At 42.7% G+C, this 15,670-nt stretch overlaps 2 protein-coding genes across 3 annotated transcripts; both read right to left on the reverse strand.

Moving 5' to 3' along the window:
* Window positions 1–225: 225 nt before the first annotated feature.
* On the reverse strand, window positions 226–5,376 carry LOC117146656 (sodium-dependent nutrient amino acid transporter 1). Of its 2 annotated transcripts, XM_033312992.1 has the most exons (9): window positions 5,296–5,376; window positions 2,656–2,836; window positions 2,214–2,592; window positions 1,234–1,975; window positions 1,058–1,157; window positions 820–996; window positions 661–755; window positions 405–594; window positions 226–331 (listed from the first exon to the last, which is right to left on the reverse strand). In XM_033312992.1, the coding sequence occupies exons 1-8, from the start codon at window positions 5,374–5,376 to the stop codon at window positions 418–420; spliced, it is 1,932 nt and encodes a 643-aa protein (XP_033168883.1). In that variant the 3' UTR covers window positions 226–331; window positions 405–417. The 2 variants fall into 2 exon arrangements, with proteins under 2 accessions (XP_033168883.1, XP_033168882.1); XM_033312991.1 differs by having other exon boundaries at window positions 226–594.
* A 1,985-nt stretch (window positions 5,377–7,361) lies between these two features.
* On the reverse strand, window positions 7,362–15,478 carry LOC117146657 (A-kinase anchor protein 1, mitochondrial). Its single transcript, XM_033312994.1, has 5 exons — window positions 15,060–15,478; window positions 10,834–12,027; window positions 10,180–10,570; window positions 9,977–10,110; window positions 7,362–9,696 (listed from the first exon to the last, which is right to left on the reverse strand). Exons 2-5 carry the CDS (start codon window positions 12,004–12,006, stop codon window positions 9,628–9,630), a joined length of 1,767 nt encoding a protein of 588 aa, XP_033168885.1. The 5' UTR covers window positions 12,007–12,027; window positions 15,060–15,478; the 3' UTR covers window positions 7,362–9,627.
* Between the last annotated feature and the right edge of the window lie 192 nt (window positions 15,479–15,670).

Below are 15,670 nucleotides of genomic sequence, written 5' to 3' on the forward strand. Positions count from 1 at the left end.
ATTGAAATTTTAACAATAATAAAGGGCTTTGTATGAAAGAAAAACAAACGAAAACTGAATAAAAATGAAATAAAAATAAAATAACATCATTTGTTTGGAAAACGGGGCGGATACGTAATATCGAAAACCATCCATTTTTCCTGAGCAAAAATATGAAATAAAAACACAAGCCAAGCGCACATTCTTTGATAACAATAATTTATTTTTTTCATAAATGAAGTTCGTACGTAGAATAACAAAAATATATAAAAAAAAACGGCTATTTATTTATTGATAGATGCGGTATATTCGGTCGAAGGATTGCTTCGCATTTGTGATGGCTTCATAGAGGCTGACAATGGCGTATATAAATAACAAGTGGTTATGGTTAGTCGTAATCTCTGATATCCCCACGATATCCCCACCTCTGCTCCCCTTTTACTTGTTGCTGCCACAGAAATTGGCAATTTTGCGCCAGAAGAAACCCAGTTTCGAGGTATCCTTCTGCGTGGCTCTCTGGGCGGCCTTCTGGTTCTTGAAGATCACCCATTCGCGCCGAGTTTCCGGATTAGCAGGACCCCAGCGATCGCTGGGCTTCAACGAGGCCTTCAATGACTGTTTGGGTAAAGAGGATCGATTATGGATCAGGCATTGGAACGCATAAAGGTGGGCAGTCATTACCTTCCAGTAGGTGCCTTGTGGATGGCGGGAGGCGTACCAAAGACCCCACAGTGGAAACTGGGCAGCTCCGATGGCGAACAGCAGCCAGCCGGCAACTGAAGTGCACAAAGATGTTAACAATTAGGCCGGATTCAAGGGTATGTTGCTAGTGTTACTCACCGTTGGCGGCTTCGGGGAAGTAGAGTTCGCTATATTTGATCGGTTCGATGGTGGCCATGGAGTATATGAATATGATGATCATCATGACGGGCGTGAAGAAGGACCAGCACACTCGCCAGTACAGTGAAACCCGGCGATTGCACATAAATTCGATGTCATCGCAGAAGTTTTGCAGACCTGCATTGCATATTTCAGCTTGGATGTGTTGGATTAATTTCACTATAAAGTTAACACTCACCATAAACCCACACGATGCCAGCCAGTTCGAAAATGGCCAGGATGAAGACCACATACGTTCCGCCATAGAAGTCCACCAAAGTGAGGATCCACTGGCCGCCCTGAAAAATGACAAATACGTTTAGATAGTTGAAAATTAATTGGATTCTCCTTTGGGGCTTTTGGAAATCAACGTACCGGAGTAACGTAGACCAAACCCATGAGGAAACCACACACAGAGGTGGTCAGCGCCACCTTCCAGTACTTCCATCCCTTGAACTGATCGCAAATGATGGTGACAATGGTGCTCTGCAGGGCCACAATGGATCCAATGCCCAGGACGAACAGCATGAAGAAGAACAGAACCGAGAATAGCTGCGGCACCGCCTGGAACTTTGATATGGCATCCGGATAGGAGATGAAGGCCAATCCCGTGCCACTGCGCACCACATCTCTGATGTTTTCGATCTGCAGATTGTGCGCCAGATTGCCCAAGATCGCAAATATCGTAATACCGCCCAGGAGGCTGGTCAGCGTGTCCAGCGTGGTCACGATCATGGCATCCCTGTAGATTCCGTGATCGAATCGATTGTACGAGGCGAACATGATGATGGGCCCGGAGCCCACGGCCAGAGAGAAGAAGCACTGCACCACGGCCTCCTTCCAAACGGTGGGGTTCAAGAGTTCACCCCACTGCGGCTCCAGGAAGAAGAGAATGCCATCGCGGGCTCCCTCCAAGGTGACGGCACGGATCAGCAGGACGAAGAGCACCACGTAGGGGAACAGGGCCAGGAAGTAGGCCGCCTTGCCGGAACTCTTCACACCTCGCATGATCACCAGGAAGATGACCACCCAGGCGACGAACAGGGCCAGTGTCAGCTTCCAATCGGGGTCACCAACGCCGTCCGAGATGTCCAGCTTCTCCTTGATCACTACATTCCTGCAAGTGATTTTGTTGAAATTCAAATGATTCAAATTCTCGCTAATTTGCATGCGGCAAAACAAAATCAAATAAACAATGACAACGTTACAACTTTTTGCTACCGTGCGTTGAAAATGTGTTAATTAAAACAGCTAGCAAAGTGCTCAGAAATCAATCAGAGAGCGCAAAAAATGCAATTTTTTGTTGTCAATTCCGTTTAGTACATAATAGGTTATGTGCTAATTGTTTTACTTACAGGAAATAGAGTTCGGAGCTGCTCTGGAGTTTCTCTGTCTCATTGTTGGCCACCAAGCCAATGCCGCTGAGATTCCTGGCCGATTCATTGGCCAAGGACACGCCGGTTAGCAGATTGTCCACGTACTCCTGCGGCCTCGAGTTCACGCAGTTGGTCCACTCATCGCGGCAGTAGGACCACGGCAACTCCGATTGGAAGGACACAACGAGGTAGTAGAGGGTCAGGGCCAGCAGCGAGGAGTAGTACGAGATGATGCAGATGGTGCCGAAGGCCTGGCCATAGCCCACGCCCACGAATCCCGGCACCACCGACCAGATCTTCACCGTTCCCTGGCTCGTGAACTGGCCCATGATCATCTCCAAGTAGTACATGGGTTTGCCTAGAAGAGCCAATGTTTAGTATATACAGTGATGCCTCCACTCCAGTCACCAATCATTCCTACCGATCAAGAAGAGCACTATGATGTAGGGTATGAGGAAGGCGCCTCCTCCATTCTCATAGGCCGTGAACGGGAATCTCCAGACGTTGCCCAATCCCACGGACACCGATATGCAGGACATGAGGAACTCCAGGCCATTGCCCCAATTGGTGCGCTCCGCCTTCGGCTTCTCGGCATCTGTTTTCTGCAAAGGAGCGGAATTTCCAATCTTGATGAGCAAATATGGTTGATATCGCAATTCCGGGAATACAAGATTTAATGCCAACAGCAAAATACCAAAATACCAGACACATGTCCAAATATTTGAGCATCCATCAAGCCACGAGTCTGGGACTCTTGGGCAACCATGAGTCGCGTCACGCGTGCGGCATTTCCAGATCCATTTTGCAGATAACCCAATGGACATGTGAAACTAATGCGCCACCACCAATTTGGAATATTTATCTTAGTGCGCCCAATAACGATTAGATTAGAATCACTTTGAAGTACGCACTCAAGAAAGGCGCCCGGCTTATCGATCCCATTAAGTAAATGTACTAACTATTCATGCAATTCAAACTATTAACCGATCGAGGATCCATTTCCTAAGTGCATCATTTCGATAGCAAATTGAATATCTCTCAATGCGTTTTTAAATTGTTTTAATATAGTCATAGAGGCTTTTTCCGGTGATTACCTCAGCTAAATTCTATTAATACTCGATTAAGGGAAAAGCAAAACTTGTCTGCTGCACAACTTTGAAAAGTTCCCCGGCAAAATGGCTAATGAACTAATGGATTCATGCATAACGATTTACATTCAGCAAATGCATGTTCTTATCTTCAAGTCAAACTATAAAATTGTTTAAATGAATTAGTATGTAAATTATATAACCAATTGTAGTTAATGACTCAGTCACAATTTCAATACCTTAATTGGGAAATTTTAGCACAAATTACTTTTGTTCGTGAAAACATCTGTCGTTGATAATTGTAACGTGGGCACTTATTTTCAAGAATAAAAAAAACCATAAAATGTTGAGAGGTTTTTGGTTTTTCTTTTTTTTTGTTTTAATTTTAATTGAAAGTGTGGAATCATGAAAAACAGTTGGGCAAATGAACAGATGATGTAGTTGTAGTTAAAATTCCTAAAAATTAAATTACATTACTGGGTTCGAACATTACTATTATTATTTGTAATAATATGATTGCCATTTGGCGAAATATATTTCCATCTATTTGCACGGCAGCCACAATTGTTTTTGTATTTTTTTGTTTTTTGTTTTTTATCAGAGGGCTGGCAAGGCGGGAACTGTTTTGCCGCTTACATATTTGTTCATTCGGTGGAAAAGCTGTTTAAATAAAACAATAGCTCAGCAAAGAAACTGCATCATCATAGATATGTCTCCGCCAGTGTGGTATCTATGAAATAGCTGAAACCCAAGTGTTTGCTTATACCATTTTATCTGCAAAGCCAAATGTACTCACTACCTTTACATTAGAAAATGTATATAGTATCTATATCTATACATAGATATCTACCAGGCTGTTGAACCTCAAACAAACTCGCATAATTGTGGCGTTTTTTTTCTGCGCGCTGGGAAAAATTCTATCTTGGGAATCGCCTTAATTGCATTAGCCATCAATAAAACCTATGCTGACCGCACTTTAATGAGGCTTTGTTCTGGGGGAAAAACACTGTAATTTAAATCAACTATTAGTATAAACTTTAACGATCTATGCAGCATCTGCATCTTGCATGCAAACTGGCTGAGTTCTGAGGGGATTTACCCATAACCATATTGTAGATATATATTTATAGAAACTAAACTTTTTAATCACTCGCAAGAACCGATTCTTTATATTTTCGTATCTTTGTATCTCTTTACAATACTTTCTCGGAAATGCTGTAATATATATAATAGAGGGCGGCGAAGTGAACCTGTCACTCCAACGAGCTCTCGTCTATATTATAGCCTCGTCATATGTTTATGGCTGCTGCAGTGAAAACTGGTTTCCAGCTCTTCGGCCATATAGCGAGTATAGTACAGTATAGTACAGTATAGTACAGTATAGTACACTATAGTATATTATAGTATAGCTTATAGCTTTCGTCGATCTCGAGCCGTGCGCTAGTTGGCCAGATAACTAACGTTTTCGGCTGAAAATAGCTCTAAGATACATTTATGTGGCGCTGGGGATCGTAAAGCGTATAAGATATGCATGGAGTATCCGGCTGACAAAGTCTTTCACCCCGCATTGGAGTGGACCGTAAATCGCATATTCGTTTGTCGGTCGATTGGCCTGCAATTAAGGTCTAACAGCCTTAATGATCACAATGATCATAAAGTCATTTCGGCGATTGTAAAGCCAGCAACACTGAGCGAATTGCATGGACGGTTGTGAAGAAGGGGCCAATCCAAGCATAATTGCGGCCAAAAGTCCATTGAAGTTTTATAAAGTTTATCGCACACAGTTCTCGTATGGGAAATGTACTCCGCGAAACTTGCATGTACCACACGGCGTATACTTAATGTGCCAACTGTGGAACACTGCTTCTTCTAATCTGAATCGCTCGCTGACCACTTGAGTTCCTCAAGTGGCACTCGAAAGCAATTCCATTAGTGATACTATTAGTTGCCTGATTTCATGGTCTAACACTTACTTCCGTTAATGCAGCATTGGTGGCTCCATTTCCATTTCCATTTGGGCTGCCATTCGATGGCTGAACTCCTTTCAATTCCATTTTTCTAGCCACTTGTTAATTTTCCCGGTTAATGAAAACAGTTGACGGCTACTCGCGTTTTGCTTGTTTAATTACTATATTTGTTCTTGTTTTAATAGTAATTAGCACATTGCATTGGCCAGCCCTTGGTTACGATTGGTTGGTTGGCGTCCAACTGCAGTTTCAGGGTCTAGTTCTCTGTAATATTTTCGAATTTTTTTTGGACTGGAGGCGCGCTTGTGGTGCCGTGAATGCCGCGGCTGGAACTGAGAATATTGCGAGTGCCGGCCGCTTTAAGAACCGCCAAAGTCAAGCAGCGTTTTGCCAGCGCTCAGCAGGTAATAAGCGTGAAATTATTCACACACATATAGCGCCGTGCTTGGTAGAGAAAATCTGCGGTAGTACCTGACTGGCTGGTACCTCAGTACCCAGTACCCAGTACCCAGCCCCCTAGTACCCAATCCCCAGCTCCCCACCCTGTGCACTCGATTGGGAATGGGAAAACAAACTTCGGCTGCTCTTCGTTGATATCGGGGGTTCCAGCGCTCGGATAAGGAAGTATCCGCCGAGAAGCTGAAGACATCCGCACCGTATGTGCCCAAAAATGTGGTCTGCACTCGAAGAAAAAAAGCTGCAAGATGGTACAAAGTGTTGTCATAAAACGAGTAAATAAGTCGTCGGGTAAATGTTTTCCATTTGCGAATTATCTCCCAGCGTTCCATTCAAATTACCCAATGAGATAAGCTGGGAATTCCACGTTACTTGAAGAGCTGCCGCTGATAAATTTATGAAGTGATCTTTTCTCTGGGTGTAGGTGGGTAAGGAAACCCCGAACGCGAGCTTTTTGCTGATTAACTCACGAAGATCGTTGATGGGACAGAGAGCAGATACGGCGATAGGGGATACCTGGATCTTATCAACCCAAATCCAACGTAGGCGGGATCCACTGTACGACGCTGTGAGGGAAACACTTGGGACTTCGATAAAAACCGGCAGGCCGAAATGGTCAGCAGTAGTAAATAACTTCAGATAGACGGACCCGCAGACCCAGACACAGTAAAAGCACTTTATGAACTTATCCGAACCGGCCGTGAGTGGACACTTTCCACGCTGATTAGGAGAAATCACCCCGAAATGACCAATCAATTGAAAAGGAAACGAAAACAGAACCGCAGACAAAACCAATTAGGAGTCGATTAATCGCTGGGGTAATTAGGCTGGCGCACATATAGATTCGTAGGAATTCCAGACATTGGTCAATGAAAGTTTTACGATCGAAAGACCGCTTCTGACCAGTTTCACACTTTCGCAGGCAATTCATCTTTGGCCACCAACTCTGGCGCAGAGTTCTCCACCTCCGCTCCGGCTCCAAGTTCGATATCGCAATCGTTTTATATCCAAGACATCGTCGTGCAGCCGACGAGCCAGACGATCCAATAGTCCAATAGTGCGGCAATCAAGGCTTCCTTTGCTCGATTGCATTGAATCACGGGAATTGGATTGGATATCGACATTATTGGGGGGATCGCAAAACCATATCGAGCTAGCAAGATGATGACTTCAACTTCCTTATCGCGGCCATCATCACGTCAATCCAGCCCGTGACACGGGTAAGTACATAAATTATAAAATTAGTTGGCACGTTTAGGCGGGCGTGTCCATAAAAGTGGCGATATCACTTCCTAGGATAACGATCCAGCTAAAAGAAAAGGACCCGACTAACACACATCAACACGGTTTTGTTCCTTTTCAATAATATTTTATTTTAATGTACTTGCATTATATTTAGTTAATAACTAGATTTGTAAATTATTCTCACTTGAATGCGTCTATAAATTAAATCTTATTCGTAACTCACGTCTCTCAGCATTACTAGATAAGAAAAAAAATAGAAGTACCACACACAAACGATGATCTTTGAGGGAGGACTCTTCACTTCACCTTCACGTCTCTTCTCTTCCCGCTAACGACTAAGATTAGTTTCAATATGTGCTCTACATCATGTCTGTCGTGTTTGCATTATCTCTATGTCTGTAAATCAGTTATCAGTTAATCAGTTTATCAACAATTGTACAAGTGACAAATCTACAATGAATTCGATAAAGCACCGAGCACGTTGACAACTCTGGCGCATGCAAATTGAAATCTCCTACTCCCTCATCGAGATGAATGCTTCATTTAAAAGTAAGCAATAATATGTATTTAGTTTTCCATAGGCTAAAATGTAGTTCTCTTCCGACCGAATCGAATTTCCAAAGGCATTAAACGACATTAAAAACGAGGATCCATTAAACGAATTTGCACTACAGTGTGGAGGGCAGCGCGCCACTCCAAAAGTTGTTTTAGTTTAGGATAACAATTAGAATGAAGTTGCTTTAATTATCAAGAAGGATCTAAAAACAAATAGCAAAAAAAGAGGTAATCATAATAATAATAATAATAATAATAATGGTTTAATGATAGCGTTAACTATAATAATTGTAGGCTACCGTTGAAGAAGAAAAACACTCCAAGTCTTTCATGTTGACCAAATAGATGAATATTGTGTGGATCATCACTTGTACATTACATTATCTAAGTAATTTAATTATGACGATGACGACATGAGAACGATGACGACGACTATTAAGCTGAATTGTGATTGAACCTGAAAACTTGTTGTTTTTTGAAACGATTTATAAATGTTTATAGTAATTCCGTTGCTGCCGATCAATGTAAATGTCAATGTAAAATACAATTGAAATAAAACTCTATTTTTCATACACAACAAAATAAATATGATTAACATGGTTGGTTTCTTTGATGGTTTATTAGTGTGTTATTTTGTTATTGTGTTATTATCGATGTGTTGTTGATGTTGTTGTTGTGGCTGCGCTACACTTAGAACAATTCTAGCTAAAATTGCTGCTAGGCTAGACACCCAGAATTGGTAGCATAAGCGATAAGTTTGCAACAATTCGCTTGCTTCTTTTTCCTCTTGCATATACAAAAGAAGTTTGAAAGAAAGGCATTTAGAGGTTTTCACTCCTTCTTTTCAATAGGCTAGTTTTGGTAGCAACAATCATTGTTTCTCATTTGTTTTTTGCATTTCTTTGTCTGTCAAAATGGATTTATATACAATGGGTTTGTTTGGGGGAAAAAGTATCCATTTCTGATTTTGTTTTTTTTTTTTACTGTGTTTGTTGTTTTGCTTGTTATGTTTGTTATGTTTAATGTTGGTTTGTTGTCTAACAATGGCACACACGCATATATAATTATTAAGAATTCGCTTTTAAATGGTTTCTTTTTCTTTGTTAGGCATTCTGTGGCTTTAGTGCGGGTGTGAGTTGGGTTGGGTTGGGAATTTTGAATACGTTTTTTGAATACAGTTCGAATACAAATCAACAAAAAATTTATAATGCATGTAAATGTATGAACTCGACGATTAGATATTATCAGTTGTTTAAAAAGGCCTAATATAATATTTACAGATCTCAGCACAAATAGCAGCATAAAACTAAAATTTTGTCAGGTTTTTCTCTAATTCCTATCCAGAGTTTCTGAGGTTTTGTATATCTGTATATATCTTATGAACGCTCGATATTTTAGTTGGGTCTATTTAGTGTGTTGTTTGTTTGTTTGTTGTTTCGCCTCTCGTTATCGTTATAAAATCTATGTACATTATTTAGTAATGCCTACTTATAAACTGAGTATGGTAATATCTGCAGCTCCAGTCCGATCCGTTGCATGCCCGCCCGCCCATGTGTTGCCATGTGGTCACAAAACGCATAACCCAGCTGATCCCTAACTTTCCCCCATTTTGGTATCCAATTCTGGACAGTCCTTGTTGTGTAATATGTGTGGGTTAGTGTGTTGTTAGGTGCTCTTACTCATATATGCGTGTGTGTGGTGTGTGTGTGTGGGGGTATTATGCGAGTGTGTGTTGTTTGTTATGTAATGATTAAGGGGCTCTCTTCATGGGCTCAGTCGCAATCTAAACAACGTAACAAACGTTTCATTTTCTTTGTGTTGAGGCCTCTGCACTTGCCAGTTCTTTTGGAATCAGGCAACTGCTATATGCTGTGTGCTACAATGCTACATGCTAACTGCAAAAGCTGCATACGAAATCCTTTATCCGAATCCGCATCTTGGAGCCTGTTGCGCTAGACTCAAGCATTCCTTTTTTGCTGCACCGCCAAGTTGCTTGATTTGGGTTTGAGTGATTGTTGTTTAAGTTTGCTTTTAAGTTTTCATATAGTTCTTGGTTGCTAGTTGAGTTGTTCACTAAGGCTGTTAGTCACTCATCTCCACCCAATTTGCGAGCTTTCTGCCGACCAGCTCCTTATTGATAAAGATTACATTCTGCAATTAGAAACAAGAGTTAGAAATATTCTGTTCCAGCAAGGATTGGTACCCTTTTTAAAAACAGACGATAGTGCCATCCTTGTTTTTAAAAAGGATAACATATGTGTGTACAAGTTTAAGTTTAGTTGCATAACAATTCAAATGGTTTAGCTAGCTTGTTTAAAGTAAGAAGCAAGTTTCTGCTCGAAACCGTTTTGTTATTATGTCACGCACTGTAGTCTGCTCTCTCGCTCTTCATGATCACTCCGTCTCACTCTAATCGAGAATTTATACTCACATTGGGACCTAGGGATGCGAATAAAAAGATTTCTGGTATGTTGTGACTATTATAGCCGGCGACTTGTGCTTGCAAGACAATGCCTTTGGTAAGTTGGTTGAGGATTTCGGCCGCCTCGATGGACCAGGTGCCATCTACATGGAAAAAGTGAGAATCAAGGAATGAGTACACAGTATAAGGGCATAATGCATGCACACACTTACCGATGGGCTCAATGTTGGACAGGATGCATTCGGTGGACTGGAAGGGCACATTCATGAAATCGGTGCGAATCTGTCGCAGTGTGTTGAAGCCGACATTCATGTATCCACCAAAGTCGAGAAACTTGATGACGCAACGCTCCTCGTCCTCGGGGTCTGTGTCGACAATCTGGACGCGATACCACACATCATTGATGGGTATCACGCACACGGCACTGAGCTCCAAACTGGGCAGCAATGGCGCCTCCATGGTGGAGTAGCTATCGTACAGCTGCTTCTGCAGCAAAGGCAACGATGGATGCGAGGGATGCAGCGGGTGCTGGATGAAAATATGCGACCCAGATAGCACCGCACTCACCACCACATCGTTGTTGATGCCCTCGATCAGTTTCAGCTGCGGAGGAGGAGTTAGCCAAGGCATTAGAGATATATGGATGGATGGGGACTCGAAATCGAAGCCTTTCCGATTGCGCCGACACGACAGGAACAGCAGTGTCAACCACTTAGAGAATTTGAAATAGTCTCTGCGTATTCAACGGGAGGAATACTACCATAAAATCATCAAATCAAGTCAGCTAATTAGCCAGCTAATCAGCTATAGCCATGTCGTGTCGGCGGCATCGTTACCATTGTCATCGTCACACCATCACCACTCACTTGTAGATTGTAGAGGCTTTCGGTCGAAAGAGGAACTATGGTCTGTGGAAGCGCAAAGTGGATGCGTTGCATGGTGAAGTTCGGATAGCGCTTGGCCGGCAAACGTTGACGGATCATGGCCAGGGCGGCATCAATCTCGCTCTCCGTTCCCTCAATGGTACAGATGCGCACCTTGCCCGAGTAGGGATTCTTGCCTAGAGACACGCTGGCCAGGGTCTTGGCCTTGATTTGGTTAATAAACGCCCGCTTGCGGCCGTACAGGTGACCAATCAGACTGATCGGGAAGAGGAACTCATAGGTGGTCTTCACGCGTGTCGCCTCCGAGCGCGGCAAGCTGGATCCCTTGCCAGAATCGCCCGATTGCACACTGCAAATGCTCAGCGATGGACTGGCTGCATCCACATTGCGCTTCTGATTGCCCTTGTTATCGACCACTTCCTCCTTCAACACCGTCTGCTCCTGATCCTGCTCGAGCTCCTCCTGATCGGCCTCCTTCTTGGAGGGCTCCTCCTTGGCGGTCTCCTCCTTGGGCTCACAGTTGTTGTTCTGCTCGCACTCCTTGTTGGTGTAGTTGGTATCCAGGAAGGAGTTCTCTGGCGATATCTTGGGTGTGCGCGTGGCCTTAATCACCACCGGTTCCACCGTCTTTTGGCTAGTCTTACGATTGTAGAACGAGATGCGTGTGTTTACCGAATCGGGTAAATCACGTGGCGACGATAGATTCTCGAAATCCTCGTCTATGGAGCAGAGTGTCTTGTGCTCGGCGTCCTGTATCTTTGACTTCAGTATTTCGGAATCGATCTGCTGCTGATGCTTGCCATTTGAGGAGCGTCCATTGCTCTGGATTTTGATGGGTGCTGATTTACCATACAACATGGTAGTGGGACTGTCCTTCTCATCACTGCTACATCCGCTACCGCTTCCGTTAACTAAAGTTCCGTTGATGTTCATCGACTTGCTGGCCGGCTGCTGCGGCAGCTTGCCATTCTGCAGGACTCCGTTGGACTTGCGCGCCTGCACAGTGGGTTCAATCGACGAGTCATTGATGGCCGATGAGTCCTCGTCGTCGGGCTTGTCTAAACAATTTTTATATCTACGCCGAAACCAAAAGACGCCGAGTATAAATGCTACACCGGGCAGTGAGAGGTAGAGTAGAGGACGACCGGATACCATTTTCGCTGAATATTGAAAGATCTGAAATGTGGAAGTTACTTAGTCTGTGATATTTCAAAATAAACTTGTGTACTGTCACACAAATAGATTACTTTAAACACACAAATACTGAAACAGGAATTAAGTAGCCTTCTTTTTGTGCAGTATTTGGTAAAGTTATGGTTTGTTGTTTAATTTACAATCGGAAAATGTGTGAACACTCTTATCAGGGCAACAATTTACAAATCAAGTAGCGTCGTATATAATTACTTAAAAAGCTTGTCATGGCTCAAGATAAGAAATGGTACACAATATGCAATTTTGTTTCGAATAAATTTGAAAGCTAAATGAAATGAATTGAATTTGCGCTTAAATTTTAGCGAGAATTCTAAATATAAAATCAATTTTGAAGAAAAGTATGAAATTCAAGGGTTAACTTGTCAACATCATCCACATGACCGTTGATTTTTAAATATATTGTATATTGTGTTGTTATATTTGAAAAAACCTATTAAAAGGTTTCGAATTTGTTTTGCAAGTCACGAGACCCGCCTGCATGTGCTCGCTTGCATAAGTGTGCGTGTGTGTTTGCTAGTGTGTTTGATTTTGGTTTTTTCCTTTCTGAACTTTTGCGTATTAATAGCAACAAATAAATACGTAAATATAGACAACAACACAAATGCCGAGAGAGAGAAAGAGAGAGAGCGCGCGACGAAAAAGGTGCAAAGCGATTTTTGAATGCCACGCGGAAGGGAAAAACGCAACGGGAGAGAGCGAGAGAGATGGAGCGATAGATCGCATGCAAAGAGCGCGTGCGCAAGAACGCAAAAGAGCGTCGGCGAAGAACGGAAGAGAGGCGCAAGAAGAAACCGTTACGTTTACGTATGGCAATGGCAAATGTTACGAAATCATTACAAAACAAAACTAAAAGTTACGAAAACAACAGCTTTGCCAGAAATTCTTCACCTCCTTCAACAATTAAATGTGTGTTTTTGTATCACCACTAGGATAAAACTGAATTCGTTGCTTCTTCCGGTTTCGTTTTGTATTTTATGTCGTTTTATGGCATCAATTCGCTTCGGCTTATTTTTTGGAGTTTCTTGTGTGCTTTTGTTTATTTTCTTTCTTTTTTTGTTTTCGGGTTTCGAAATGCCGGCGAAATTGTTCGAGAGATTCGAGATATCGACTGCTCGATATATGAAGGGAAACTACTTTGCCAGCCTTCTAATTGCCAATTCCTCTGGCTTTTTATTTTTATTATTTTTTTTTTATTTCGCCACCAATTCTCCGCTCTTCACTCCATCCGCTCTTCCGCATCGTCATACCCCCACCAACCCGCGAAAAAAGAGAGGATGCGTGGTGGCAAGTTTTTATTTAGCGCCCCTTTCCACCCACACACACACACACTCACACATCCCTCCAAGCGGGAACGAGACAGAAACGCGTAGAGAAGAGAGAGTGGGGAGCTCATTAGAACAAAGAAATCCGAAAACCGTTAATCAAAATCCATTCAAATGCGTTGTAAGCGACGCTCCTTCCAATTTTGTCAAAATTTCCGGGGCACGAAAAGTGCTAGTCATGCCGAACAGTGGTTTAAAGCAATGAGAACTTTAGTACATTTAACTTACTCACAATACAACCGATTTACCCCACTATACTGAGCTTCCACCCCTTCGACAATATCGTCACTTTGTTAGGGCCCAAAGGTCCTCCGGTTACACAGTGGTCAGATGATAAGCTCAATCGACAAGCGACTGTATTACAAACATACATACATATGTATATGTATATAAATGTTCATATAGCGACAGATCACCGGTTGATGTGTGCGTGCCGGGGGTGGGGGGATAAGGGGCCTAGTGGGGTGCTATAAAATGGCCATGGAAGGGCAACTGGCCAGACAGCTGTGGCATTTCCTAATCGTCGAAACCGGGTGACGGGAATTTTTCAGATTACGTTTAATACCCTTTGCTGGGAGTATTACAACTTGTTGACGAAGCTTGCAACGTTTTGCCTAAAATTCTTGATAAATGGATATGCATAACAGGGAGAAGTGTAGTTTTACCAGTTAAAGAATTAAAACGATAAAATTTAAGATAAGGGCACAACAACTTCGCAATGGTCTTCTAGTTTTGTTATTTTTTTGTATATTTCCTACACTGTAAGCTTGTTTATACATGAATATTGATGTGTGTGCGTGTCTCGGTATGAAAACAAACATGTTTAGGCATGTTTTTTTGTGTGCCTTTCGGTTATTTGTTATTTTCTGACTTTGAACTTGCACATTGTTGTTGCTCCAAACTCGAATACCAGTGCGGCCAAAGAAGAAGAGGAAGCCGACGAACGGGGAGGTGAAGCAACAGCCTAAAAATTTGAAATTCCCCCGAACAAGCGAGAAAGAGCGACACAGAGAGGCGGGCCAAAAGAGAGCACCAAAACAACAACAAGTCAGGTGCAACAACATTGCCAGCTAGCCGAAAAAGTCCACATTGTTATAATCTTGGCAACGTGGTTTCCGATCATATGGTGGCCAAAAATGGGCGGGGATTGTATAATCGGGGGATATACTATTTTATATGTGTACACATATGTATGCATAGACGCAATGTTTTCTTTGTGGGAGTGGCAGCTCCTTTTCGCCTTTGTTCTCTTTCAGGCGTAAAAAACGGAACATTAACGGTGAAAGCTGTAACACACACAGACGCACTTATGCTCGGCATGTGTATGCGTGCGAGTGTGGGTGTGTGTGTGTGTGACTGCTGGCATTGTGTAATCGCCGATTTGAACTCCAATTTTTTCCATAACCACTTACTGTCACTTTGCCGGAAAAACAACAACAACAGCGGCAAGACAGAGCAATACACACTTAACAAAAAGTTGACAAAAAAAGGTAGTGAAAACGGTGGCAGAGGAACCGGGAAAGAGATGCAAATAGAGCTCAAGACACGGACATTGGAACGAATCCACACAGAACAGAACATGACACCATTTTCCGTCACATCTCTCTGTTTTGGCAAACACACACACGCACTTTTTTTGTACTAGGTTATGTTCCGCGTGCTGCGATTTCTTACCTTTGTGAACCGCTTGGGTAACTTATTTTGCTCACTATCTTTGGGTGCTTTCAATGCTATCTACTGCACACGCGAGTTGTGTATTGTTTTTGCTTATTTGCTGGCGAATTACTGTCGTTTTCTCAACGCTAAAGAGCTGCACGAATTAAACACGTGTCTACGTTCCACCTTTTACAAATCACAATAACATGGCCGGCGTGCGGCAGTGTTGCCATGCATGCGCAAAACTCTGGCAATCGGAGCTGCCTGCTTAATCACCCGCACTCGCGATGACCAAATCCTCGAATTACAAGAGCTGTGCACACAAAAAAAAATAGGAAGAAATCACTTCACGGTTTGAATTGTAGCCGAATTATTTCTAGAAAGCCGAAAAACGTGTGCTCGGAGTGCTGGTCCTCGAATCGAATGGCAGCACATGTACAAACAGGGCTGCCCACGTTCATCGATATGTATCGATATGGGCATAAGTACATATCTTCCAAGGCGGTGTTGCCACCTGACTGTTCCCAAAAGTGTTGAAAATTTCGCGATATATCGTTACGATATTTTGTAGAGCAGTGTTTTTGTGCATTTGTAATTTTCCAACGTAGTTCTTGGGAAATCGATAGTTC

Source organism: Drosophila mauritiana, chromosome X, assembly GCF_004382145.1.
Source record: "Drosophila mauritiana strain mau12 chromosome X, ASM438214v1, whole genome shotgun sequence".
NCBI lineage: Eukaryota > Metazoa > Arthropoda > Insecta > Diptera > Drosophilidae > Drosophila > Drosophila mauritiana.